Source organism: Eucalyptus grandis, chromosome 4 (genome assembly GCF_016545825.1).
Source record: "Eucalyptus grandis isolate ANBG69807.140 chromosome 4, ASM1654582v1, whole genome shotgun sequence".
Classification (NCBI taxonomy): domain Eukaryota; kingdom Viridiplantae; phylum Streptophyta; class Magnoliopsida; order Myrtales; family Myrtaceae; genus Eucalyptus; species Eucalyptus grandis.
In genome coordinates, this window is record NC_052615.1 from 37,814,954 (window position 1) to 37,839,995 (window position 25,042).

General features: G+C 40.8%; 3 protein-coding genes across 4 annotated transcripts; all 3 read right to left on the minus strand.

The window, feature by feature from the left end:
• Positions 1-8,157: 8,157 nt before the first annotated feature.
• LOC104442265 (putative lipid-binding protein At4g00165) lies at positions 8,158-8,891 on the minus strand. The gene has a single exon (XM_010055626.3). The coding sequence runs from the start codon at positions 8,824-8,826 to the stop codon at positions 8,419-8,421; it is 408 nt and encodes a 135-aa protein (XP_010053928.3). The 5' UTR covers positions 8,827-8,891; the 3' UTR covers positions 8,158-8,418.
• Positions 8,892-9,969: 1,078 nt separating this feature from the next.
• LOC104442266 (14 kDa proline-rich protein DC2.15) lies at positions 9,970-10,686 on the minus strand. The gene has a single exon (XM_010055627.3). The coding sequence runs from the start codon at positions 10,564-10,566 to the stop codon at positions 10,165-10,167; it is 402 nt and encodes a 133-aa protein (XP_010053929.1). The 5' UTR covers positions 10,567-10,686; the 3' UTR covers positions 9,970-10,164.
• A 758-nt stretch (positions 10,687-11,444) lies between these two features.
• On the minus strand, positions 11,445-15,719 carry LOC104442268 (spindle and kinetochore-associated protein 1 homolog). 2 transcript variants are annotated; one of them, XM_010055629.3, is made up of 9 exons: positions 15,570-15,719; positions 15,337-15,461; positions 14,672-14,784; positions 14,505-14,580; positions 13,473-13,540; positions 12,973-13,078; positions 12,866-12,895; positions 12,494-12,607; positions 11,445-11,693 (listed from the first exon to the last, which is right to left on the minus strand). In XM_010055629.3, the coding sequence occupies exons 1-9, from the start codon at positions 15,664-15,666 to the stop codon at positions 11,616-11,618; spliced, it is 807 nt and encodes a 268-aa protein (XP_010053931.2). In that variant the 5' UTR covers positions 15,667-15,719; the 3' UTR covers positions 11,445-11,615. The 2 variants fall into 2 exon arrangements, with proteins under 2 accessions (XP_010053931.2, XP_010053930.2); XM_010055628.3 differs by having other exon boundaries at positions 14,505-14,583.
• Between the last annotated feature and the right edge of the window lie 9,323 nt (positions 15,720-25,042).

A 25,042-nucleotide genomic window follows, 5' to 3' on the forward strand; every position in this document is an offset into this window, starting at 1 on the left:
GAACCATAGGAAAAGGGAATAAGCCATGGACCCGAAAATGACAATAATACACCATATAAATATATACTGATGTACAAGTAGGAAGGTTAAATTTCAAGCGTAACCTCTCATAGGCAACACAGTACTAACGCTAATATCATGAGTAGAACAACCTTAATTAAATATTAGTATCAGACTGAATCAACACGGCTCAACTCGAAATAAGAATTCCATGCCACAAGAGGATTAACACACGTCTCCACCGGTAACCAGAGCTAAGGATCTGATCTCTAGGCACCCTGCACAGCCACCTGTGGCACCATCGCCGTCGCTGTCGCCTCCGTCACCCCGGGATCAGCAGAAGAAGCTTTGCCTTCCTTATCAGCTCGGCGGGGGCACGGCCACCCTCTCTTGCTCCACTCATGGTGATGGTGGTCGTGGCGGTGGTGGAACCCTCGGCTCACGAACGCTCCGAACACGGCTCCTAGCGCGAAGGCAGCGACGGGCCTCATCGTCATGTTCGTCTCGGAGATCCGACCGGACACCTTGAATCACGAGAGGCTGTAGAAGAAAGTGTTGTGGGGGGGGCGGTGGATTAGTTTGAAAGCTTGGATTGAGATATCTAGATAAAGAGTGGCCTTATATATAAGTCCGAGGATAAATTATATACGTGGGAGTTTCGTATTGCCCAAGCACCTGCGCTGGAGGACCAGGTCAATTCCACATTTGCCTCTTCTCCAAGGTCAGTATTTTATTTTTCTTTGATTTTATTTATTCATTGAAGTAGATAACAAGAAAGCGTTGTCTAGACAATGGTTTTTTGAGAATTAAGTTTTCCACTTTTTCCTAGTGACCACCTAAGTGGCATTGACATCAATACGCAACACACAACATAACACAATAGGACACACCAATACATCATTTCTCAAAAATAGAAAATTCTAACACATTGGGATACATTGTATATTAAATATATATTTTTATACATACATGGTAAATTATCATTTTTATTATTATTTTAATTAAATATATTTGATTCAAATTCACAAATAATTAAATAATTAAAAAAGAATATAGAATCAATTTATACTAAAAACATTAATCCACCATTCGTTAATAGCATTCATTATTTCAATTTGACAGATTTAGTTCCATTCCAATAATTCACAAAACTTGGAAGGAAAAATAAAAAACAATTTATATTCTAGGCTCACTTGTCAAAATGTGTCGGAAGAGAAGAGAAAAAAAAAAACAAACTTGAGAGGTAAATTGTGCGTCATAGAAGAGAAGATTAGGTTTTTCTTATTTTCTTTTTTTTTTTTTTTTATATATTTACATTTTGACTCTTTATTAATTGAGAATTTTCAATATTGACCTCGTACCCATGGGAATTACATATTGGAATTCTGAACTCACATGTCGGAATTTCAAACTTAAATATCAAAAAGTGTCGGGAAAGTTAATCAAGTGTCTAATTTTTCAACACATGTTGACCGAGTATTAAAGAATGTCGACACGATACAAATACTTTGGGAGAGTGTTGGTGCTTCATAGGTGAGCGCTATTATTTAAAGTTTAATCATGTGAGATAGTTAAAATAATTACACGATGAATGATAGTGCATTTGTTTATTGTAAGTAAGGTACGTTGCTACTCGTCCTATGATGTCACATATGACATATATTGCTGCACGATGTTGCTTGACATTTGTACACCATTGAAAGACACAAATGTATCTACCCCTAACCCGACAGGTCATCGTGTCTTACTAGATTGTCATCGATTTCTTAGAAAAACAACTATGCATCATGACCTAATTAGTGAAAATAATTATCAAAAAAATCTTAAACTAATTATACGGATGTCAATTTTGTCAAGACCTTTCAATTTGGTTTTTTTTTTTTTTTGGTAAAGATCAATTTGGTTATTTTAGCCCTGAATTTTTTTAATTATTTGTCACTATAGTCCTTCCGGCCATTTAGTCATAAATCGGTAATGTAAATAATTTTTACAATTAAAAAAAAATCTGAATTTTCAAATATTATTTTTCTTTTCTTTTTCGAATCTCCTTTTTTTGGTAAGGGCCTACAAGGCGGCTCTTGCCCACAACCAGTGAGGGCTTAAGCCCTTGCCTACTAGCCACAATTGGTAAAAAAAAAAAAAAAAAAAAATTTTTTAAAATTCAAAATATTTTTAAATAATTACAAAAATTATCCACTTTAGCACCAGCGGTGCCATATAAGATATCTAGCGCCCACATCACCGATTTGCGATCAAAATTGATCGGAACATTACAATGGAAAGTTATAAGGTTTTATACTTAATTGACATCCATATAATAAATTTAAAATTCTTTCGGTAATTCTCTCTATCCAAGTTAATACAACCTAACCGAACCTCTTATACTTTCATGTCAATTATAATATATTCATAGTTGAAGTTAGAGTTCAAAGAGTGTTCCCTCGTGTATTTGCCACGTGGCATTCTCTTTTCTCTGTGCTTACCAAGTGGCATGATGCTTGGCATTAGCCCAGTAACTTTACTGATTGTTTACATGTCACACGTAATTTCCAGATGCTACTATAGAGAAAGTCAATATTTAAACATTTTCAAATGCTAAAGATAATTATATCTAGATCTGAACTTAGTCAAAATAGTTAATTTAAACTTAGCCAAAATAATAGAATTAAACTTCAATTGATGGAGATGTCTTTTTCGTGTCATAAATAGATAGTACATACTGCATCATCTTCTTTCTCCTCCTTTGATACATTTGCACGTAGATTTCCTCCTCGTAATAATAGATAGTAAGTACTGATATTTTTTGTGTTTTGAGTGGTAAATTAATGAATGAGCCAATAACTACCATTCCACATAAAATTAGTAAATTATTTATTTTGCGAGTAATTTACTACTATATAAGCAAATCTACGTTGGTAAGTTATTAATTTCACCAGTAAGTTTTTATTTTTATCGTTAAGTTTTTGTCATGATTGTTCAACTTCTGAAATAGCTGATAACTTAATATGCATTTAAAGTTGCCAAATTGCTAATATTGCCGGTAACATACCATCAACTCACCTGACCAAGTTTTTTTTTTTTTTTTTTGTCAAAAGGATGAAATTTATTTATCATATAAGCGGAAACCCGCTTTGGCCCGCTACCGGGGCGTCGAAACATAAAAGAGCACAAAGGCTTGAAGGAGGCGAGGCCCACCAATTCGGAGGAAGGGACTTCAGGTGTTGATTTCGTGCGGCCTAGTCCGCTACCTGGTTTGCTAAGCGAGGACAAAACGCGAGGCCCACTCGCGGCATCTGCTGGAGAAGAAGACGACACATCCTCGCCGCCCCACGTGCGTTAACTTGAGTTTCCCGTTCGTGCTTCAAGCTGGAGAACACGCTTTTGCTGTCAGTTTCAAGATAACTTCACGTAGTCTCTCTCTTTCATAAACTTTAGGGCTTCGAGGACTGCTAGGGTTTCAGCTTGTGCGCTTGATTCCTCCCAAATGTTCTTCGAGAATCCATCTAATAGGGTGCCGAAGGAGTCCCGCACGACGCAGGCCACGGCTCCCTTCGTTGATCCTTCCCCGAGCGATCCGTCAACGTTCAGTTTGAGGCATCTAGGCTTCGATGCTTGCCAGGTGGGTCGGATCTCCGGTTCTTCGGTTTTCTTTGCAAGTTCATCTCCAGATCCCCACTTTTGGTAGCTGATTTGCGGAAATTTTGCTAGATCTATCACTTTGCAAGCCTCTGTGTTGGTTCCTCGGAAGATGAAATCATTTCGGCTCTTCCATACCTGCCATAGGAGGGTGCCAATTGTCTCTAGAGAGGGGAGGTGCGAATCTTTGCTTGTAAAATTTGTAAGCCATTCATCCATGCGTTTGATTTCATGTGCGTTGGTTTGCTATGTTATTTCCAGGCGATTCCAGACCCCTGCAACCCAAGGACAGAGGAGAAGAGTATGTTCGGTCGTCTCCACCGTGGCTCTACATAAGTCACATAGCGGGTCAGGTGAGATTCTTCTTTTCCATAGATTCTCCTTAGTTGGTAGAGCGTTTTGACAAGCCCGCCATATGAAAAACTTCACTTTCGGGTTGATTTTCATGTGCCAAATTGCATGCCATAATGCTGATGGGGTTTGGTATGATGAGGAAGGGTGCTGATTGACTGTGTTTTCTGTGATGTTGTCTCTCAACAAGTTGTACCCGTTCTTAACTGTGAATGATCCATGTTGTGTGCCCGTCCATACCAGTTCATCATTAAAAAAAGAACCATTGATTGGTGTTGCAAGAATTTCCTGTGTTGTCTGATCATCAAACATATTTCTTACCAATGGTTCATTCCACACCTGTGTTCCCGGTAAGATTAACTATGATACTTTCTTGGGATCGTTTCTATTTGCTGGCCCTCCTATTAAACCTCTCCTCAGCCATTTATCTGTTCTAATGTTAACTAATTCGCCGCTTCCGATCGACCATCTGACTGAGTTTGCAATAGCCTCTCTTCCTATTAACAGACTTTTCCATCCCCATGAAGGGTTACAACCAGAATCAGCATGCCAAAACTCTGAGTGATTAAAATATAGCCCCTTCATTAATTTTCCCCATAGTGCGTTCGGATCTTTAACCATCCTCCAGGCTTGCTTCCCCAATAAGGCTTTATTTACAGTGACCAGATCTCTGAAACCCATTCCTCCTCTATCTTTTCTCATCTTCATGGTTTCCCATCGTTTCCAATGTAGACCAACTTGAACATCATTGTTTTTCCACCAGAAATTTGCTATTTTTTTCTCTATCGCTTTGCAAATTGACACAGGGATTTTAAAAACTGACATGGCGTATTGTGGTACCACCTGCATTACTGATTTCAAAAGAATTTCTTTACCTGCTTTTGATATGAGTTGCTCCTTCCATCCCTCCAGTTTCATGTTAATTCGATTCAGTATCCACCCAAACATCTGCTTTTTTGATACTCCCCAATCAGATGGTAGTCCCAGATACTTTCATGTTCGTTCTAATTCTGGTACTCGTAGTTCTCTCTTCATGTTTTCCTTTAGCAACGGTGGACAGTCTTTGCTGAAAAATATCCCTGATTTGTTTAAGTTGACAGCTTGTCCTGAAGCATAACAATATTGGTTAATGACAGCAGCAACATTTTGGCATTCCTGGATAGAACCATCTAAGAAGAAAACTGAATGATCTGCGAATAACAAATGAGTTAAAGTAGGGCAGAATCTATTCAGTTTAATTCCCTTAATGTTTCCTTCTTGTAGCGCCTTTCCCATCAAAGTTGATAAAATGTTTGCTACCAATATAAATAGATAGGGTGAGATAGGATCGCCTTGCCGAATGCCTCTGGAGGGAGTGAACTCAAGAAGAGATTCCCCATTGAGTTTGATTTTAAATGTGGCTGTGGTAACACACTGCATTATCCAATTAACCCATTTAGCACAGAACCCCATTTTCAGCATGCACCCTTCTAGAAAGTCCCACTCAATCCTATCATAGGCTTTTGTCATGTCAAGTTTGAGTACCGCTTGAAAATGCTTCTTTCTTTTCCTCTTTCTCAATTGATGCAGTACTTCTTGTACAATATAAATATTGTCTTGAATCTGTCTTCCACTCATGAAAGCACTTTGCTCGCCTGAAATCAGCATTGGCAGCCATCTCTTCAGTCTATTTGCTAGAATTTTTTAGATAATCTTGTAGGCAAAGTTGCATAAGTTGATAGGGCGGTATTGATCAATCTTCTCTGGATGGGGAACCTTTGGTATTAGAGTAATATGTGTGCTGTTAAGGGCTGGATCCAAAACCCCTGAGAGAAAGAAACCTTGAACTTCTTTTAAGATATCATGACTGATTATATCCCAATGATGCTGGTAAAACAGACCGTTTAAACCATCTGGGCCAGGGGCTTTCTGAGCTCCTAATTGGAAAGCTGCAGCACGTACTTCTTCCATAGTTACTTCCGCCACTAGACAATCGTTTGTTTCATTTCCGATTAGCAAAGGGCATTGATTTAAGACAGGGTCATAGTTGCGAGTTCCTTCCGAGGTGTATAGTGCCTTGAAAAAAGATGTGGTGAGGTGCTGGAGTTGCTGTTTACCTCTAACCCACTGATTTTTTTCATTTTTCAGCATCTGAATTCTGTTTTTTTGTCTCCGTTGGATGGTTGCTGCATGAAAGTACTTTGTATTTTTGTCTCCCCAACGAAGCCAATTAATTCTAGATTTCAAGCCCCAAAACATTTCCTCCCTGCGCCATAGACTTTCCAGCTCTTCTTTTATCCTTTTAATTCTGTTTGTATCTTGATAATTCCGATGGCTGTTTGTGATGGATTGAAGCTCCTTCTTCAAAGCCGTAATGCGAGTGTTATTATTGGGGAATTTCTGTTTGCTCCATACTTTCAATGCTTGGCTGGTAGAAAATAGTTTTTCTTTCAGTCCTCTTTGAATGCAAGGTTGGGAGTTCCATGCATGTGTTACTATCTCCCTGCAATCATTATCTTCAACCCAGTAAGCTTCGAAGTTAAAGTCTTTTTTTTTTTACATTTTCAGGAGTGCTAACCACAAGGAGGGGGTGTGATCGGATCCCACAGCCGGTAGAGCAAAAGCTTCAGCCTCCGGAAACGTAACCCGCCAATCCATTGAGCAGAAGACCCTGTCCAATTTCTCCTGAATCCTATCAGCACCTTCTCTATTGTTTGACCAGGTAAACTCACATCCTTTACAATCAATTTCCATTAAAGAACAATCATGGATGCAATCTTGGAAGGCCTGCATTCTATAACTCTCAGCCATCCTGCTGCCCCTTTTCTCCCAATAATAAAGTATCTCATTGAAATCTCCCATACACATCCATGGGAGTGTATTAGAAGAAGCCATCTGTCTTAATTTCTCCCATAGCTGAAGTCTTTCCCCATATCTATTTGGAGCATGCACACAAGTAAGCCGCATTTTTTTCCGACTCTCATAATCAAAACATATCAAGTTTATGAGTTCTTGAGAACTGAACTCCACTTCCACCTCCAATTGCTCATCCCATAATACCGCCATCCCCCCCGCAATGCCTTGCAGTTCCTCCACAAAACTTTTTTGGAACTTTAATTTTCTTTTAAGACGAGCTACCATTTTTTCTTTGTTTTTTGTTTCCATTAACAAGATAAGATTGGGCCGTTCTTGAGCCACCATGGCTCTTAAATTCTGAACTGTCAGTGGTGTGCCCAACCCCTGACAGTTCCAGCAAATAACTCTCATTTGTGAACCGGTGGCTTGTTTAGGCTAGCCACCGAAGCCTTTCCCCTGGTTTCTTATGAAAAACTGATGGGAGTATCCTGTAACTTTGTTTCATCCAGACTGACTATATCAACTATTGAAGGGTAATAAGGAGTATACCTCTTCAACTTCTTGGCTGGTGAGCTTTTCACGATCTTGCTTTCCTTTTTTACACCTGTTTTTTTGAGCCAGGAAGATGAAATAACAGCTTGCTGGTTTTGCTGTTCAGGTTCATTTATGTTCATGATGCCCTTTCCTTTCTCCCGTTTCTGCTCCCTTTGGTGTTCAGGTAAATTAATATACATTGGTGCCCTGTTTTGAGGTTGTGTTTGATCTACATAAGATCCTTCTTGTTGCTCTCCGGTAAATATGACAATTTGGGTATCTTGAGAGGATATATCACTACTCTCTTGTAGTTCCCCCTTTTCTTCAGCCACTTGTTCATTATAAAAGAGTTCCCAAAAAGGGCTGTGCACTTTCACCTCTGATTTTAGCCAATTACCGAACTTATTGTTCTGTCTATCTTCAATTATGTCTGCATGATATGGTATTTCTTCACAATTGGTAGTGAAATGTCCAATTCTACCACAGGAATAGCAGAATCTAGGTAGCCTTTCATACTTGAAATCCAACCAAACTTTCTCCTCTCCCAGATTAAATAGTATGCCTGGTCTTAAAGGTTTTTCCAGGTCTAATTCAACTCTGGCTCTCCCCACTTTCTGGAAGGCCACCCCTTTTGTCTCCACTTTTACTTCCTTTACATCTCCCATATGTCGGGCAACCAGATGCACTATCTCTTCACTACACCATTCCATTGGGAGGCCATGAATTTGCAGCCAGAATTCATAGTTGTCTAGTACACGATTTTGCCAACAAGATTTAAAATTTACTTGTCATACCACAAAATTAAGTTATGTTTTCGTTTTATTAATCACTTCCATAAAAAGCCTCTTCGATTCAGTGTGGGAATGGGACTTGGGATGGCTCCAACAAATATGCTATTTACGACAGACATTTTTTCTGATAGTTAAAGAAACCAAGAGCATAAACATGCTTTGATTAGTCTACTGAATGAAGAGGTTTCATTTCATTTGAACTAGAACTTCACTAATGTTTTGAAGAGAAAATCAGCAACTACACAGGCATACGCAGAGCTAATCCTTAATTTCAAGCACACACAAATCCTTCGGGGACCTTCTTCCCACATCCGTTCACAAGCAAGCTAAGAGCAAGAGGAACTTTGATCTTCACGAGGCCCAGCATATTGGCCTTGATTGCGGTGCACAAGCACAATGCAGCTTCGAGATCTGCAAGCCCCGCCACGAGGGTGCAGCACTCCTTGCTGGGTTTGGCGCCGATGTTCTCGGTGACCAGTCCAAGCCAGCTTCCGCAGACCCCGAATTTCAGCGTGTCTTTGGGGCACTTTCCTGGCTGCTCCGGGGCCGACGGCGGAGAGGGCACCGGGACTTTTGGCGGGCACGGGAGGTTATGGGGCGAGACACAAGTGAAGAACATGATGTTGAGGAGAAGCAAAATGGTTAACATGGGCCTAGGGCACTTGGGAGCCATTTTCATGAAATGAAGCGGGTGAATACTATGGGGAAAGTGAGAAGATACCAAGTGTTAAAGAGAGGTTCAAGCAATCATGTTGTTTTAATAGACAGCACAGCACAAGAGGACAAGTGAGTACGACTGGTGGCGCTTGTTAGGCCATGAAACGGAGTTGTGGCAAGAATTTTATAGGGGAGAAGACTGACCATCACACACTCAGAGAGAGAGAGAGAGAGAGAGAGAGAGAGAGGCAGGCATACTTCCAATGCCAGAGGTTGGTTATCCAAATTGTGGCTAATATCCAAATTGTGGCTAAGGAGATTTCTCTTTCTTTCACAGCGGATGAGGAGTAGCCTGATCATTCACGGCCGTCACTCTTCTACTGCTTCATTGTCATTTCTTTAACTTTGCTTTTTGTCTTGTTTCATTGGCGGCGAGGGGGTTTCCAAAGACACAGAATAAGAGCCATCATTGGATGTATTAGATTCATGTGAACTCAGTGTACAACCATTAGATCATGCGAGTTTCGCTTGAGACTCACAGAAATAAAAAATATAATGAATTTTTTCTTGCACCTACAAAAAGAAAAACTATCATCGCCTCAAACATCACACATTTACAATATGGTCAATAACATATACCATAATAAATCAGTCCTCATGCGAAAACTTGCATCATAATTACTCAAACAGAGATGTAATAAACCAAAAATAGAACATGCTTGTCATATGAAATTATGACTTACACGACCATCGCGAGGTGATTGCCATAGCTGAAGGCAAAGAAAGACTAGGAAATTTGAGAAGCGGGAATGGTTTATATCGATGTGGGGGAGAGAGGGTTGTTTCAGATGGGTCCATTCACGAGTATCTTATCGTAGAGACTATACAGGGTTTCTTAACATGCAAACACTTAAATTCTTTTTAACCAACAGCGCAGCTGAGATAATGCAGCAGCTAATGATTTTCCAGAAGCGTTTCCTCGAGGGGTCATTGATGTGTGTGCATATGTATATATATAATTGCGAAGATATAGGCATATTGCTAAAAGACAGGAAGAGTAGGCTGGCCCAGTCGTCTCAAGCAGCCGGGACAAGTTTGTCTTACAACTCGTTCTTATATGCTAGATAAGAAGGATATGAAAAAAAGATACACTAGCACCAGAATGACACGACCAACAATGTACTCTTATTGACGTTGAATTGACTGATGAGATCACATTACATTTTGATCAACAAATCAACCGGCTGCTAAAGAAGGCCAGAATATATTCCAATCAAGATGGACAAGAATGAACGAAACAATGAACAGACAACTGAAGAAAAGAAGCAAATTCGAAGTGGTGAAGTGAGAACAGTGTGCTCTAAGCACATTGGAAGCCTTTTGGGACACCCTGCCCACAGTAGTTCAGGAGCAGGCTCAGAGAAATGGGGATGTTGAGGTTGTTCCCCAGGATGTTGGCCTTGATGGCAGTGCAGAGGCAGACTGCAGCCTCCAGGTCTGCGAGCCCTTCAATGAGACTGCAGCAAGGAGTCTTTGGTGGGGTGCCCACGACAAGATGCAACAAGTCGTTCAGCAAGTTGGCGCACACCCCAAGCTTGAGGGTGTCCCTCGGGCAAGTGGCAGCAGCCGGGGATGGCAGTGATGGGTGTTTGGGTATCTTTGGATGCGGTGGAGGGCAGGGAACGTGAGTCGAGCTCACCATGGTGAAGAAGAGGAGGTTGATAAGGAGAATAGCACCAGTTGCAACAGTTTTAGAAGCCATTTCAGTGGGAATCAGATGTCCAAGGACTGCAATTTAGAAAGGCGCTAGGCTTGCTTGTGATGCATAATCTTGACTCTGCTTTATATAGAAGAAAGACCTATATAGAAGTGCTAAGAGGTACTTACGACTCAGAGCACAAAAGGGATCTGATCTAGAGATCCATGTGAGCATATTGGCCTCTGCATCAGAAACCACCCTAGTGGGCAGTGCAACTTGGAGAATAAGCCCTGATTTAGGCTTGGAGTTTAGTAGATCCATCGTGCGTCTACCACCTAAATACAAAAGGACAGCTTTTTTCAGGCTGTGTCAAAGGCTCTCTCTCTCTCTCTCTCTCTCTCTCTCTCTCTCTCTCTCTCTCTCTCTCTCTCTCTCTCTCTATCTCTCTCTCTCGCTCTCTCTCTGGCATATACTTGGAAGATGATGAGAAATTATTGTTGCGATCACATGGTTTTAATCATCCTGTCAAAAAATAATGGGTTAAAAAGATAAAACTACTAATGTTTCAGACTGTTCACCCATCTTGGAATTTGGAAGAAAAGCTTTGCCCAAATGCATTGGCATGTGGAAATTGATAATAAAATGATAAAGTACTGTTTGTTCACGGTTAAGTATATAGTTATCTGCAATGCTACAGATATACACCTCAGAGTAGATAAATTGCAGCATCTTGTTGGCATGGCTTATCAACTGGCATCTAAACAAAGTCGGTGCCAACATGATGCAACAGACTACCAAGAAAATTTCAATGCCCGGTACGCTTTCATTCTTCAAAGCTACATGTGTGAGGTCTAATCATTCCAAAAAAATAATTAAAAAAAAAAATAACAGTTCACAAGACAAGCAGGAAAGCCAGCTTCCAGAACAGGGACATAACTAGGGAAAAAAGGGGAAAAACAAAATTTATCTTGATAAATACCGTCGAATCATGTTCTTTGTACATGGCAGCCAATTACAGGAACAAGATCTCACCCCATACAGAGGAAGTGAATAACTAAAATTAGATGAACAGAGACGAGCAATTGATCATCAGGTTGGTCATGTGGCAAACTTCAATGAGGCTTCAGTAGTATAATAACACGGTTATGACCACTCCTAATCTCACTTATCCGACCAAGGTGCCGAAGAACCTGCAAGAATGAAATGTGCAAGGATGATAGTTTCGCTGAAGAGGCCATTCATGAGTAAACACAACTTTAATGACAACCCCATGAGAATTTCAGGCTGTGGCATGAAAAAAGGCTGGCAAATCTCAGTGAGCCAGACCAAAAGACCCAATGCAGTGAGCTATTCCTTTCATGAGCAAAATTAATAACAGACAACCAGATTTGGGGAGAGATGCTTTTCTACTGTATGGATATTGGATAATCAATTGTAGTTCTACTAATGGTAATGAAATGTGTGCTTGCCCATGTTGTACTGAGGCTGAATTGGCAGAGGATTAATGGCAACTACCATTTTCTGCAGCATCCGAAAAGTTCTAGGAGTTTACTATAACCATCTCCAACAATATGTTCCTCCATGGAAGCCTAGTAGTTCATAAGAATTGATGATTTTGGCAGTAAACACTCAAGCTATTGCAGGTTCCCAACAAACATAACTGGAAAGCCTTATGCATCCCTCCCATGAAGTTATGCCCAAAGTACATAATGTGCAAATAACCTCCAATTTCCATAAGTCGGGTTTTATATTGTTTGAGGTGAACAGAAACTGTCACATGGAAATATCTTCAAACATGAAACCCCCAAAAACCTTACACCAGCCAAAGACACAAATACTAGGTTAATCTGTGTTGCAGAGATAATGATTAAAACCCAAATTAGAAGATCCAAATTCCCCCGATTTCAGATCGACTAGGTACAAGCATGCACATGGTCAAATCCTTCAACAAGGAAATTTTTAGGCAGAAAAATAGAAGATGGTTACTCACAGTCAGTATCGCTTTCCCTGTGTTGTCAAGCTTCAGATTCGGTCCTTTGATGTCAGACTCAAGAAAGAAATGTTTTCCTTTTATGCCTTCTGTCATTGCAATGTCTCTTAATTCCTGCATAATTAATGAGAATAAAGAGAACTAAAGATCAAAAATGACACTGACTGTAAATTTGATGACTAGTCAGTACACTAAACCATAGCCCATAATTTTATATTAAAAAAATTTCCAATCTCAAAATCATGTGTTCTAAAAGCAACTGCTTGAAACAAGTCTGGAAGGTTAATTTCAACTCTGAAAGGTGCAAGCATCAACCACAGTGAGAACAGATAGTTGAGATGGTTTATGCAGTCTGTAGTGAAATATACTTACCAGTGCCTTCTCCCAAAGACTTTCTCCCACCTAAACAACAAAAAACGATCAGCGAGATCATAAGCAAATATCAGACATCGAAATACAAGAGTCAAAAGTAATGAAACCTTCTTTTTTGGGGCCACAATAAGTTGTACATTCGCCTCAGCATAAGCAGCCATGTCATTAATAGCTGCATTGACCTTCTCTAATGTGAGTCTTCCTCTCATGTATCTGCAATTTAAGGGAAAAGTTGGGCACTTTAATCATCTGAGTAAAAAGGAATCTTTGAAAACAAGACTAGTGACATAACTCCTTGTAGTCCCCTTCCCCAACCATTTAGACAGTAAGAAGAAACAGGCTACCAAGAAGAGCGCAACATAGGTAGAGTGACTCTTCATGAATATTCAAGCTAAGATTTGGCAATATTTGGCTGAAAATCATAAATGGACCTGACTTCTCTTAATAATAGTCCTTTTTGTTGTTAAGGTGTATACTATGAATGTATATTCAGTGCTTTGTGCTAATATCGTATGCCTTTATACACAACTGCAGTAGCGAAATGACACTGAAATGAGACCCCTCTGATAGCAAACATTAAAGTAGCAATGGACTGGAAGCTACTTACGATGACAGTGAATCCAGTTCATCTGCTGAAATGTACCACAACGGTGGAGGAGCACGTCCCTTTTTCTCCTAAACATGTTAATTTATAAAAGGTGATTGTCAAAAGTGCCTTATACGTGGTAAATGCCATATATTGCAACGAGAATTAACTAGAGCAAAGAAGAAGAAACCCATCAAGTCATTTTCAAAGATGATTTAAGAGGAGCAACCTAATGAAGAATGATTGTGCCATCAGTTATTTTCAGAATAAGAGAACCTAAAATTAGATCAATGCCAGTGAAATGCAATACCCATCAAAACAAGCACAGTAAATTGCAGATTTTAGCTTGGTAGTTATGTGGAAAGTATACTGTGAAGAGTTCTCAAATGTATAAGGTCATTTATATGCTAAAAATGCATTATCCAATGACATCTTCTATTTTATTAGCTTGATTTAGTTATTCCATCAATTTTCAAAGGGTGGTCGCAAATTGGGTTTTGGCACCTCTTTGTTTTGAACTTAGGAGGCTGCCCCAGCCAGTTCAAATTGCATGCAATTGCAAACCTCATCATCACATCATTGGTTGTTACCCTTGATGTAGAGAGACCGCTAAAATGTTGCATATATATACACAAGCAAAGGTGTTGCCAAGATCGCTTGGAGGAACTTTTTCTCCGCTATTTTTAACATTCAAATGACGGCCATTTTAATCACTATTTTCACTAACTTATTGCATGAAAAGCATGCTTGAATCCAACAGAAACACTGAGCTAATTCTTCAAACCACATACATGCTAGATAATCAGCTAAGTTTTTAGCCAGAATCTCACAGGCAGTTAATTTGGACAACCTGAGACTTCTAGTGCTCTGCAAGTTAGTTCAGACATTGGCATACCATGTGTTTTTGTTGTACTGATTTCTCTCTAAAAGGCTGACTTCAGTATACCCAAATGGGCACACTCCAGCCTACATGCCTCACCTAATTTAATGAGTAATGGCTTTTCACTTTGATCAGCCTTTTTCCCTAATCATTCAGCACATTGTTGCATTTACCTTGGGTATCGCAACAGGCTCTCCCTCAAGTTTCAAATTCCCAACACTGGGATGTTGGTTACCAGCATCATGCAGCCTGCTGTAAGCAAAAGCCAGTGAGAACTGCAAACTATTTTATATGCAGCACGCAGTTATATCTTGGTACAGAACACATTCTATTTAACCACCAGCTAATTGTATCTGCATTTAACATCGTCATTCTTTCTGGCACATGAGATGGAACATGAATAGATAAACTCTGCAACTTCTTCTTCTGCCGTAGTGATGCCTCAATAAGCCTCTGCAGCGAAAGCAATGATGTAATGAGATGGACAATGGGGGCTAAAAGAGAGGGAAAGAATCACAGATCCTCCAGCAGTTCAATTTTTTTTTTTCTGGATGCAATTGAGAGATTTGAGCAAATCAAAATGGAAGCTGGTAAATAATGTTCCTTCCACTCGCATCCTTTGCCAATACAATATCTCAGCCAAAAACAAGTCAAAAAGAAGAGACTGTTCTTCCAAATTGAATAGAAAGATTTTAGACAGGACGCAATTGGATTCGCGTGTTATTACGGTAGCATTCCACTTTCCTGAAACCTGGCGGTGAGCACTCGAGAACCACAATTAAAGAAAGAAACCCCACGATTGAGAAAAGCAATCTCGACTTCAAGAACAACGTTTCCACCGCCCAAATCAGGGCACCATTTTACATCTCCGCCTAAGCAATCGCCTCGCCAATCACAAACTACCAATTCCCAACAGACCTAACTTCAACAGGTAACCAACACCCTATACCAAGACTAATTTCCCCATCAGCGGACGCTGATCAAAGGGGGCAAAAAAAAACTTACTTTGGCTTTAGGGATGGCTGCGGCCTCGTCGCGCAGCCGGCCCTTGATGGCCTGCACCTGGAGCTCCATGGCCTTCAGCGCGGCGTCGACCGCCGACAGATCGGCGATGCTGCTTCCCGGGTACACTGGTCCGATCGATCGGAATGGGAGCAAACCCGAAAGGAGGGAAAATCATCAGGAATCGAGATCGAGTTCGACGGACGGCAGCAAGGGGATCGAGGTTCGGGACTCACTGTTTCGAGCGATGACGAGCTCCTGGAGCTCGGCGACGCGGGCGTTGAAGGCGGCAATGAGGGAGTCCAGCGACGCCCCGGCGTTCTTCCCCTCCATCTCTCTCTCTCTCTCTCGCTCTGTGTATGGTGATTTGAATCTGAAGGAGTGATTTTTTGGCGGCAAGCTTTTGAGCTTTTCTGAGGGATTCGGCAAGGGCCGGCTTTTTGAAACCGAAAAGCCGAGGAGGGGTCCAATTGCAAAAAGTTAGAAATTGAGGGGACTAGCCAAACCAAAGAGAGAACAAGTGGGGGCTTGAAGTTTAATATTGAAAATATTCGGCAACTTAAAACGAAAAGTTGCCTAAATTTATTAGCAATTCAGAGTAGGGACATTCATTATTCGCGCCCCCCCCCCCTTTTCGGTTTTCCTAATCTGCATTTGCACCAGATTATAGAGAGATCAAATGGCCACAAAAAGGAATTATAGAAAGAAAAATAGGAATTAGATTTTTTTTTGCTCGGTAAAAGTAAGATAAAAATAGGAATTAGAGTTAATAACCACCAACAATTCTAAATCAATACACTTATGACAAATTTATACCAAGCTAATTTTCTACCATTAAAAACTCTAAATTTGTGTATTTATAACAAATTTACCATTTATTAAATTGAATTAGTGTTACGAAAAATTACAAACCGGTACACCTATAATAAACGAATGATAAAATCTCAAATTAGTAGATCTATCCATCGACTATCACATGTTATATGACTTAACAATTTGATAGTAAGATTTAACGTAAACTAGTGAAGGGTAAATTTATCGTGGGCATACAAGTTTGAGGTATTAACCCTAGAAATTAAAGTAAACATAAATTACTTGAGAGTATTTGTGTATTGAGAATGTTCTTGCCACGTTTGACTGCTCGAATAAAAGCCCTAATAAGATTTTTGTTTTTGGTCATAAAGCCCCGACAAGATGAGAGTTTATCGTATTGTCAATTTGGCGAAGTACATGGACCCGGATAAGTTTTGATAAATTGCCAAAAAAGCTATTCCTAATAATGAGGTGGGGCCTTCTCTATCCGGGTAAGATAACAAAAACTGAACAGCAAAAACATGAAACTAAGAAAGTAAAAGAAAATTTCAGCAGTAGCATCGAGGAGAGAGGAATAGTGTTCTGACACCGACTCCATTCCCAGGGTCTCGAGCAATAAGGGTTATTTTAGCGATGTCCTAGGCACATCGCCGTCCCATCTTGTTTCATTTTTTCATTAAGCACATGCGGAAGTGTTACAAATAATACCCAAACAACAACAAGCACCTAAGAAAACAACCATTTACAAACATAAAATTAGATCAGCTACATTTATAAGCCCTTCTATCGTAGGCCATTTTTCCTTGTTACATCATACTACAAGTGTGACACCCCAGATTTTCTTTTGCTCGTCAATTAAGTTAAGTATATTATAGATTAAGGTTCATGATTAGATTAAAACACCAAGTGTTCTTTTAATAAAGTCACGACTCACTCTTCCATACAAAGGGGGATTTTCTTTCAAGAGGAATTTTATTCCCCACGTTGCAGCCAGGTGGTGTTGAGATGAAAGGGGGAAACGACACTTGTATTTTTTTAATCCTTTTCCTTCCTTGAACCGCTCGACACCCTCTAGCTCACGAAGAGACCTGCGTTTTCTCCTTCTCCTCTCAGCCGAGACAACCATTTCTCCTCTTCTCTAATTTTCACTTTGTTTCGCCAAAACCCGACCCGATCTCTGCCCCTCTCCGCCCCGTGCCTTTGTCCAATAGCGAAATCGCCGCTACTCTGTCCCGTTCGGAGCTACCACAACAGGCCGCAAAGCCCCAGCTCGCCCAACGCCTCCTCCCTCTTCCGCCGGTAAAAGATCCAAGCAAGTGGAGCTGTCCTTGTAGTCTCGCATTCATGAATATGCTTGCTTGGTGCTGCATATTGGTTTAGGGTTGGGTAGCTGCGATGGGGGTGCAGGGGACGGCTAGTAAAGCTCTGTCCATGGTTAGAATCGGTAGTCGATGAAGCCGGTTGATGTCTGGTTGTGACCGGGCGTCACTCTTGGAGTCCCATCTATATGGGTAAATCATAGGGAGCCATGCGTGCATGCGTCCGTTATCTATTCTTTTTTGTTACACGTTTCTTCAACTCCATTTTCTAGAATCGACCTTCCTTGAGCGGCGGATCACTGTATCCAGAGAGTTTCAATGTTTCTGGGGGCTGTTATTCTTGTTATCGTTTGATGAATTTTGGGTAACTGGACTTGAAATTAAAGACTGAAACGATGTTCTCCATTAAAGTTTATTAGAATATATTCTGGATTTTGTGCGGCCATTGCTGGTGAGATGTGGGTGTCGGGTTCTAACCGGGTTGGCAACCCACGGACCCCAAGCGTTGTGAGTGGTTACCTTGGACTGAATTGTGGTCATGGGTATTGAGGATGGGGGATAGTAGTGTCGTAGGGGAAATTGCCAAGTATTAGATTATTTCATTTCCTTTTGGGTGCGAAGGAAGGGTAGTTTAGTTCCATTAAGTTTAATTGAAAATGAGCCTTGTATGTGGTCTGGAACTCGTGATTTTAATGTGTTCTTGAGTTAAGATTTGCACGTGGTTGGAGTGTTGCAATTTAGTTTGCAATTCAGTATAAATTCGTAGAACTAGACTTATTGAACCCTCTCGGTTTGTTAATTTTATAGCTTTTGCTGTGGAAGATTCTAGGTGAGTGAAAACGTGCTATGTTTACCTTAGATCCTATGGAAGAGTGTCGAAATACTATAAGAGAGTTTGGTAGAGAAAGTAATGATTTAGTTGAGCTAGAGATGAAGAAAACGGTGCAAAACATTATGTTCTAGAGAAATATAGATGGAAAGCCTTTTTGTTTTATGTCGCTTTGATTTCTAATGATGGAGATAAGGAAAATAACAAGTTTACATGAGAGAACATCCATTGGATTAAGTTCAACATCTAGTTATAGCAAGATTGATGAGAAAATGTGTTGTCTAGAGTATTTTTCTTTAAAACGGTAAGCTGTATTGTAGAAAATAGCAAGACTTTTGATGATTCCAAGAATTTTTTGTAATTTTCTAGAAAGAATTGGACCTCAAACATAATGAAAGTTGTAGGACACATCCATAGTAATAACATATCAAAATTTCAAAGCATATTACTGAGTTTCAGACTTCGAAATGATTAAACCTCCCGGTTGTTAGTTATGTTCGACGAAAGGAATTTTGAGCTGCATGGACCACATTGCTGCTCTCCTAACAGAAGGAACCGGACTTGGTTTCCTTCACGAAAAGTGTTCATTTAGGATCTTGCTATCACGTATTAAAATTTGAGAATTTTCTGTGATAGTTTACCATGGTTTTGGCCCTAAATACTGAGATTACTTGATTTTGCTTTGTTCTGTCCATGTTGGCAGATTTTGAGTTTCTGCAGGAAAATATTGGCTCTTACTTTGTCGCCTCTAATGGGGTTCCTTTATACCTTGAAGTATCTAATGATGTATGTTTAGACCTATTTGTGATTGTTTCACATACTGAAGTTGTTGGTGCTGCAACAAGACGGACTTGTGAATGTGTGGTTGGCTAAAGAGCCAAGGTGAGACCCCGGGTATCAGGATGCCTGGAGAGGGGTGATGAGGAGTAGTGGTATTCTCTCCAGAGGTCTGAGAATGGTTGAATAACTTCTCAAGGGACCTCGTGATGCCAGGTTGGATGCAAGGGGTTCAAGGCGGAGTGTCGTCTCCCCCTAGGTGATTGTTGCAGCTAAATTTATGTGGATTCAGTAAATTAATGATTTGTTTACCTATTTGTCTTGTTATTGGCCAAATCCAAGTTAGGACTAATCGCCCACTTGCTGAGTTTTTATTTTAAAAGCTCGTACTTGTTTATTGTGTCTTTTCTTCAAATTAGAAGGTGATTGAGGAGCGCTCGACGTGTGGGAGAGTTTTGTTTTAGTCGATCTATGGACATACTCAATAGGAGGCGAGATATTTAGTATTTGTGGCTCCTAGTGTTTTTTGTAGAAATCCCCCTCCTTAGCCTCATCTCCTAATGTATACGTAAACAAAGTTTTTGATAAATATATTCGAGTGCAGTTCAGTTTCTTATGACTTAACTTAGAATGAAATTTATTTTATTCCTGAAATTAATATCTCCCCTAATTTATAAAGCAAGTCATGTGACTTGATCTCAGATAATGGGTGTCACAACAAGTTTCCACATATGCCAAGGGAAACTCTTATCTCCTCTAGCGTGAATGTAACTTCCAAAATTGATGAGATGCTTTTTTTGCCTACAAGTCTGAAAAATAAGAAGTGAGTCCATGACTTAGTAAGTAAAAATCCCTAATCCTCTGCTAAATTGACAACTCATCATCAAATATAGCATGAACAGTACTCGTATTGTAATATTGATGGTAGATCAATAACAATATTACTACTTCACCTCAACTATACATACATACCTTTCGATGTAACTTCAATGCATGCTTACCTTAGGTTATCCATGAACACACCAAGTTAAGTAGTAATAAATATACCGGCATGCATAAAAGGCTCATTAACATACATCCTAGCTCAACCGGGGCATCCCGGCTCAATTGAAACATACAGTTTCAAGCTAGGCATCCTTACTCAATCAGAGTATCTCGACTCAACTAAGGTATCCCGAGAGCTAGCTCACCCAAGGCATTTAAGCTCAATCTAGGCATTTTGGCTCAACCCGATGTTGACACCTAAAATTTTGGTTAGTTAGGCTTTAATTTCTTTTAATATTTGTTTTTCCTTTTCGGATAATAAAAAATAAATAAATAACAAAAACAAAAACAAAAAAATAATAATAAAAGCAAGAAAAGCAGTCAGCCCCCTTTTTTCTTTCTTTTTCCTTTCGCACGACTTGGCCCCACCCCTCTTTTCCCCTTCTTCTTCTTTCTTCTTCTTCCTCTTCTTCTTCCTCGTTCCTTCTTTCTCTGCCTCGTAGTTCACGCGCAGAAGATGACGACGCGCGCAAAGGACGGCCTACGGCCGAGGGGAGTAGGTCGACGTCGGCCGGAGAGGATAAGATCTCCGGCGCCATCAATGCCGAGCACGCTTCGTTGGATAAGCTCGGATGGGATGCCGATCCAGCCGAGGAGAACCGCTCGGCGCGCGAAGGGGACCGCCGGTCGAAGCTCCGTCGACCGGACCTCCTCGCCTATAAATAGAGGAGCACCTCCATCGACAAACGGTATCGCGAGCTCTGAGATCTTCCCACTGAGAGACTTCGGGGGAGGAATCGAAGAGCGAGCGAGAGAGGACTCGAGTCGCGAGCTCGGCCGACCTCCCACTAAGAGACTTCGGGAGGTCGCCGCCGTGAGCAAGTTCGGGAGGTTCGGATCTGGAGGCCGGAGTGAGAAGCGAGGGGAGAGATCCGAGAGGGTCGGGTCTCGAGAGAGGAATCGGAGGGAAAGGTGCTAGATCTCGAGAAACTAACGGACCGCCGTAGCTGCCCCGTCGTCGCACCTACACCCCCCAGATCTGCTGCTGCTTCGGAGCTCAAAGAACCGCCGCGACTCGGAGCCCCCGTCGTGGAGTTCCGCTTGTGCTGGGTCATCACCTTTTCCCACGCCGCCGCACCATACCCTCTCCATAAGCAGGTATCAGCCCCCTCTTGGCCGTCGCCGTTTTCGCTCGCCACCCCTCGCCGCCCCCTTTTTTTGAAACCCTAGCCTCGGCCTCAATCCCGATTGGCCAAGAGGCTCTGTGTTGCTGCCGCGCCGCGTCCCATCGAGAAGTCGGCCGTTGCTGTCGTCCATGTAGCTGCCGTCGTCGTCGCCGATCCGTCGCCCGTCGCGCCACCATGGCCGAGTTGCCGGCGTCCCCGCCATCCCCTCTCTAGCGCCGCAAAGAAGCACTGGAATTTGGGGTTGCAAATTCGGGTCGCGACCGGGTCAGGCAAAAGCCCCGTCGGGTAGGGTTCCTCGCGGGAACCGGGCCGATCGACGGGTCGGGCGTGGATCTTGACCGGGCAGGGTTTCGATCAGTCTGGGCCAAGCGGGCTTGGACGCAAGTGGGCCGGTCTCACGCGGATAGGGACTCCTTTTGTTCCTTGGGCTTTGATTAAAAATTTTAAGCCTGGCTTGTATTAAAAGAAAAAAGCAAAAAAAAATCCGAGTCGGGCCCGTGTTGCGGGCCCATCCTCGTTCGGGTCGCTAGCCCAGGTCGGACACAACCCGCGGATCCGACCCGGGCCGGTTTTGTTTTATTATTTTAATATAAAATAATAAATATTTTTATTTTCAAAAAAATCAAAAAGTGTTTTATTTTCAAAAAATATAAAAAAATGTTTTAATTTCCAGAAAATCGAAAGATATTAAAAATTGTTGAAAAATGTTTTATTTTCTAAAAAAATCGAGAAAAATCAAAAAATAATTTATTTTCCAAAAATATTAAAAATTATTAAAAAACGTTTTATTTTTCGAAAAATCAAAAAAATCAAAAATATTTCATATTTTCCAAAAAAAGCCAAAAATTCAGAAAAAGCCAAAAAGACTTGTATTTTTCCAAAAAAAATACAAAAAACCAAAAAATCCCTTTTATGTCCAAAAAATGAGAAAATACTCAAAAATGTTTTTCCTCCCAAAAATGCATGGAAAATCTCTCAAAATCCAAAAGCCTTAGGGTTTAAACAAGATTAGGTACCGAAAGGGCATTAGTGATTAACTAGTGTAATCAAGTCCCCGATCCTAATTTCTCTGGTTTGCGCAGAGTGAGTATTTCTCCCGATGCTTCACTTGGGTTTCTAATCAACCCACCCCAAATCGATTAGTGGCGACTCCATTTTAAAAATTGATTTATAGGTTAAAAACTCAAACTATTAAAGTCGTGAATTGATGAACTTGGAAGAGTCCGGGCTTAATAAATTCAGCCGAGCTATTAGCCTCCTTAGGCGCCCGTACCCGATTGCGGGCGCCAGAAAAAAAGAGGTTGCGACACTCGAGCATCGCGTTCTTACGAACGAGGCATCATCGCCAACACTATGTGATGACGGTCTTCTTCTTTCATTTAATGATCACATATCATGTGTTGCACAAGTCAATTTATTATCTTCCATCTTAACTCACACATGAGCAAATCATACAAAATGAACCCACGACATAAAAACGACTACTTATGAGTAAGCACACAACTAAAACTGGACAACGTGGATGGCAATGTTATACTACTCGGTGCCATCATTACTAAGCCAAATGATCAATTCTAAATTTTCCAAGTGTCCCACCTAAGGTCCTTAGGTGGCAAGCCTATGTGTCCAATGATTGCACCTAAAGAATGATTTGGCATGGCTAAAAGATCTTGCTTGACAATCAACATCAATGATGGCCCGCTTTTTGGCCTTTCATTGGATTGCTTGTATCCCTCATTTAATGAGCATTTAATGAAGTACGAAGATAAAGCGATCAAGATTGCCAACTTGACGCCTAAACTTCTTAAGTCATTAATGAGGGCTTTAGGTATCACTTTTCGATTGGGCCACATATGCGCCATCCTTTTCTTGCCTATCAAGGATATTTTTGATCTCATCATTACTTTTGAAAAGTCAAATGACACATCATCCATTTCATTTAATGAGGGTGTTATAGAGTTTCATCTATTTCGTCATTTTCTTCCTCAATAAGGCAGTCTAAAGAATTCTGTCATCTAAGTTGGTTCTAGCGCCAAAAAATGGATCATTAGATACGTCTTGAAAAACCGAATCACATACACCCGAGGTTCGGCCATCGTGCCCCACACTCGACCAAACCGTTTCCTTGGACAGTCGGTCGGCCTAAATGGCGGTCCATTGATCCTTCGATTGGTCAAGGCCAATCCTAAGGCTATCCATGGCTTAGCACTAAGCTAAGGTACTCATGGACCTAGGAATTAGTGACGGAATAGCTAAGTCTATTCCTAAGCTCATTCCAATCAACACCCGATCCATCCATATGATTCATGGTCAGTGCATTATCGATCCACAATCGGACATTACCAATTCAATATTCCTTTCGGAATGATGAATTCTTTGTCAAAAAACGATCGCATTTGATTGAGTTGGATCATCCATGTATCGGTGCACACTCGGGTGGAATCACCCGAGATTGGGCACTATGACCAATCGAATCGACCCATGACTATCCGTCAATCCAAAATAATCTCATGACCAATTCTCGTGATCAAAAAGTCATCTTATGAGCGAATGATCATATCTCATCGGTATGCTCCCTGGACAATTCACAGCCGACACCTCGGTCAGTTCATAGCCGGTCGGTTGGTTGGACCATAACCGATCCTTAATTCATTACTAATCGATCCCATGATCCCATGGCCAATGACCCATGGACGATCCATTCAGGACCTTATGGTTGATTCTCATAGGGTCAGATTCGAGAATGTTACAAATAAGGGAAGAGAGAAAAATAGATAGCAATCATGGCCGTGGTAAATGATCACCTCTCGGTATTGCCTCCATGATAATGGTCACCTAAGAACGACGGCCACCACTGCCCAATCTCAGTCGCAGTTGAACTCATGTGGCATCCCTTCCTTTGTAAGGGTCGGATGTTTGGTTGGAACTAAGGCTAAGACCATTGCGATGTGGTCAAGTTCAATAGGGGCAAATGCCCTAGTAATCCTTGCCTTCTTTTCTCAATTTTTCTTTTCGAGTTTTTGCTATAGGTGGAAATGGTAGAAAGAGGTGACGGACCAGCAACAGTCTTCTAAGCTCAATCATAAGGATTCCACACTTGCTATAGGTCACAGTGTGTCAAGAAAGGTTAGCACCCCTGCGGCGCTCTTTAAGTACCACGATTTTTTTAATGAAGTTCTAAATCGCAAGTTCATCAAGTTTTTTTCAAAGCTTTTAAAAAGAAAAAAAATTGGGAAAAATAGAATATCGTTGGTTCATAATCAGTAAATGAAATTATATCGCATTGCGCATGGCAATGACTCCATTTGCATGTATGATTGTGTACATTTAAAGTATGCAACGCAAGAAAACATTACAGATTGATGAAGAAAACATAAGACCAAACTAAACAAAAAATAATAACAATGATACTTCTGATTTTGCTTACGTATATATAAGTACAAAGCTCGGTGAAGGCCCAATTTTTTTCCCCATCTATTGGACAAATTGCAATTCGTGGTCGTGATTAGATTCGATTTTGTTTCACAATCCACAATATTTTTATTGTGTTCCCTCATAAATCCATAACAACAACAATAATATTATTATTATTATGTGCTTGGACTTGCTTAGACTTGGAGATATAAATACGAAGGCGATCAATGGATGGAGGGCGAAACAAGGTGGCGTGCAATATCATCGGCTGGATCACCCTCGGAAATGCCACATTTAAGGAATTTTGGGTTTTTTTGTATTCGTCGCTTCGAACATTATTTTATATTTTCATTGCATGGAGAAACATTGGGATACTAACGTGTCGG